Consider the following 1344-nt stretch of genomic DNA (forward strand, 5'->3'; position numbering starts at 1 on the left):
GGGAGCCTGGCTTGTGTTTTCCTGCACTTTTAACGAAGCCGTTGGTCAGCTCTGAGGACCCCTGAGGAGGCAGCGGGAAAACCACGGATGGGCACAGGCTGCACCCGACCCGGGGGCTCAGGACGCCACAGCGTGGACGTGGTCAGGCTTTCTCTGCCTGATTCCTCCGTCCTGTGCTGCTTCCTGGAGGCTAGCACGCTTGGGGTTTGGGGAACATGAGGGGCGAGGGCATCAGGGGCCATGCCTCCGGGGGCTGCCTTGTCTCCCGGCCCCTCCTGCCCCTTCCGGCTCCTACTGTCTGGCCACTGGGGCCAGTGACTCCAGCTGGCTCTCCCCTTTAGCTTGGCTGTGCACCCAGGAGGGCCAGGAGAGCTGAGCTGGCCACACGGCTGGGAGAGTCCCCTGGGCCAGTGCGGCACCAGCACCTGTCTCTTCTCCTCCCTCAGGGTGGCCCTGCAGAGAGCCAGCCTCTCTCCCAGGATAAGACCCAGGGCAGGGGAGACCCCTGTGTGGGGGAGGTGGTGTGGGGGAGGCGGTGAAGGCAGGGTCTGAGGCTCGCAGTGGCCCTCAGTGCCTGCCGAGCCCTCCTCTCTGCCTGAGCGTCACTGCGTGTGTGGGTCAGGTCCCAACCGAGAGCGTCTCCCCGGCAGCTGGCCAGTTCCCCCGGCTCAGCCTGCATTTCCACCTCCGGAGGAACCGAGGCGTCTACATCATCCAGTCCTACGTGCCCTCCATCCTCCTAGTCGCCATGTCCTGGGTCTCCTTCTGGATCAGCCAGGCGGCAGTGCCGGCCAGGGTGTCTCTAGGTGCGGGGCCCTGACCTTCCCTCGGAGGGAGCCGGCGGAAGGGTGGGAGCCCAGAAGTAGGACCCCGACCCTGCTAGCCACAAGCCCAGGTCTTGTGTCCCAGCCTCTTGTCCCTAGCTGTCCTGGGCCAGTGGCCAGCAGGGCCAGGCCTGGTCAGAGGAGCCTGACCTGCACCCAGGCTGGGGGTAGGGGCGCAGGGAGGTGACAGGGGCCCCGGCGATGTCACTGGGCATTCCCAGCAGGTATCACTACGGTGCTGACCATGACCACGCTGATGGTCAGCGCCCGCTCCTCCCTCCCGCGGGCCTCGGCCATCAAGGCGCTGGACGTGTACTTCTGGATCTGCTACGTCTTTGTGTTCGCCGCATTGGTGGAGTATGCCTTTGCGCATTTCAATGCTGACTACCGGAAGAAGCAAAAGGCCAAGGTCAAGGTCAAGGAGCAGAAAGCAGAGGTGAGGCGGAGCCTGTTGGCTCTCTGGTATTCGGGATCAAGGACGGCCTCCCCCACCACCTCCCACTGTCCCCCACCCCCCACC

At 65.3% G+C, this 1344-nt stretch overlaps 1 protein-coding gene across 1 annotated transcript; it reads left to right on the forward strand.

The window, feature by feature from the left end:
- Positions 1-491: 491 nt before the first annotated feature.
- LOC117800244 (gamma-aminobutyric acid receptor subunit delta-like) lies at positions 492-1286 on the forward strand (the record flags this gene model as incomplete). The annotated part of the gene is made up of 2 exons (XM_034652773.1): positions 492-806; positions 1049-1286. Coding segments are annotated over 2 exons (553 nt in total), but the record flags the coding sequence as incomplete, so codon positions are not given.
- Positions 1287-1344: the final 58 nt, after the last annotated feature.

Source organism: Ailuropoda melanoleuca, unplaced genomic scaffold (genome assembly GCF_002007445.2).
Source record: "Ailuropoda melanoleuca isolate Jingjing unplaced genomic scaffold, ASM200744v2 unplaced-scaffold66752, whole genome shotgun sequence".
Lineage (NCBI taxonomy): Eukaryota > Metazoa > Chordata > Mammalia > Carnivora > Ursidae > Ailuropoda > Ailuropoda melanoleuca.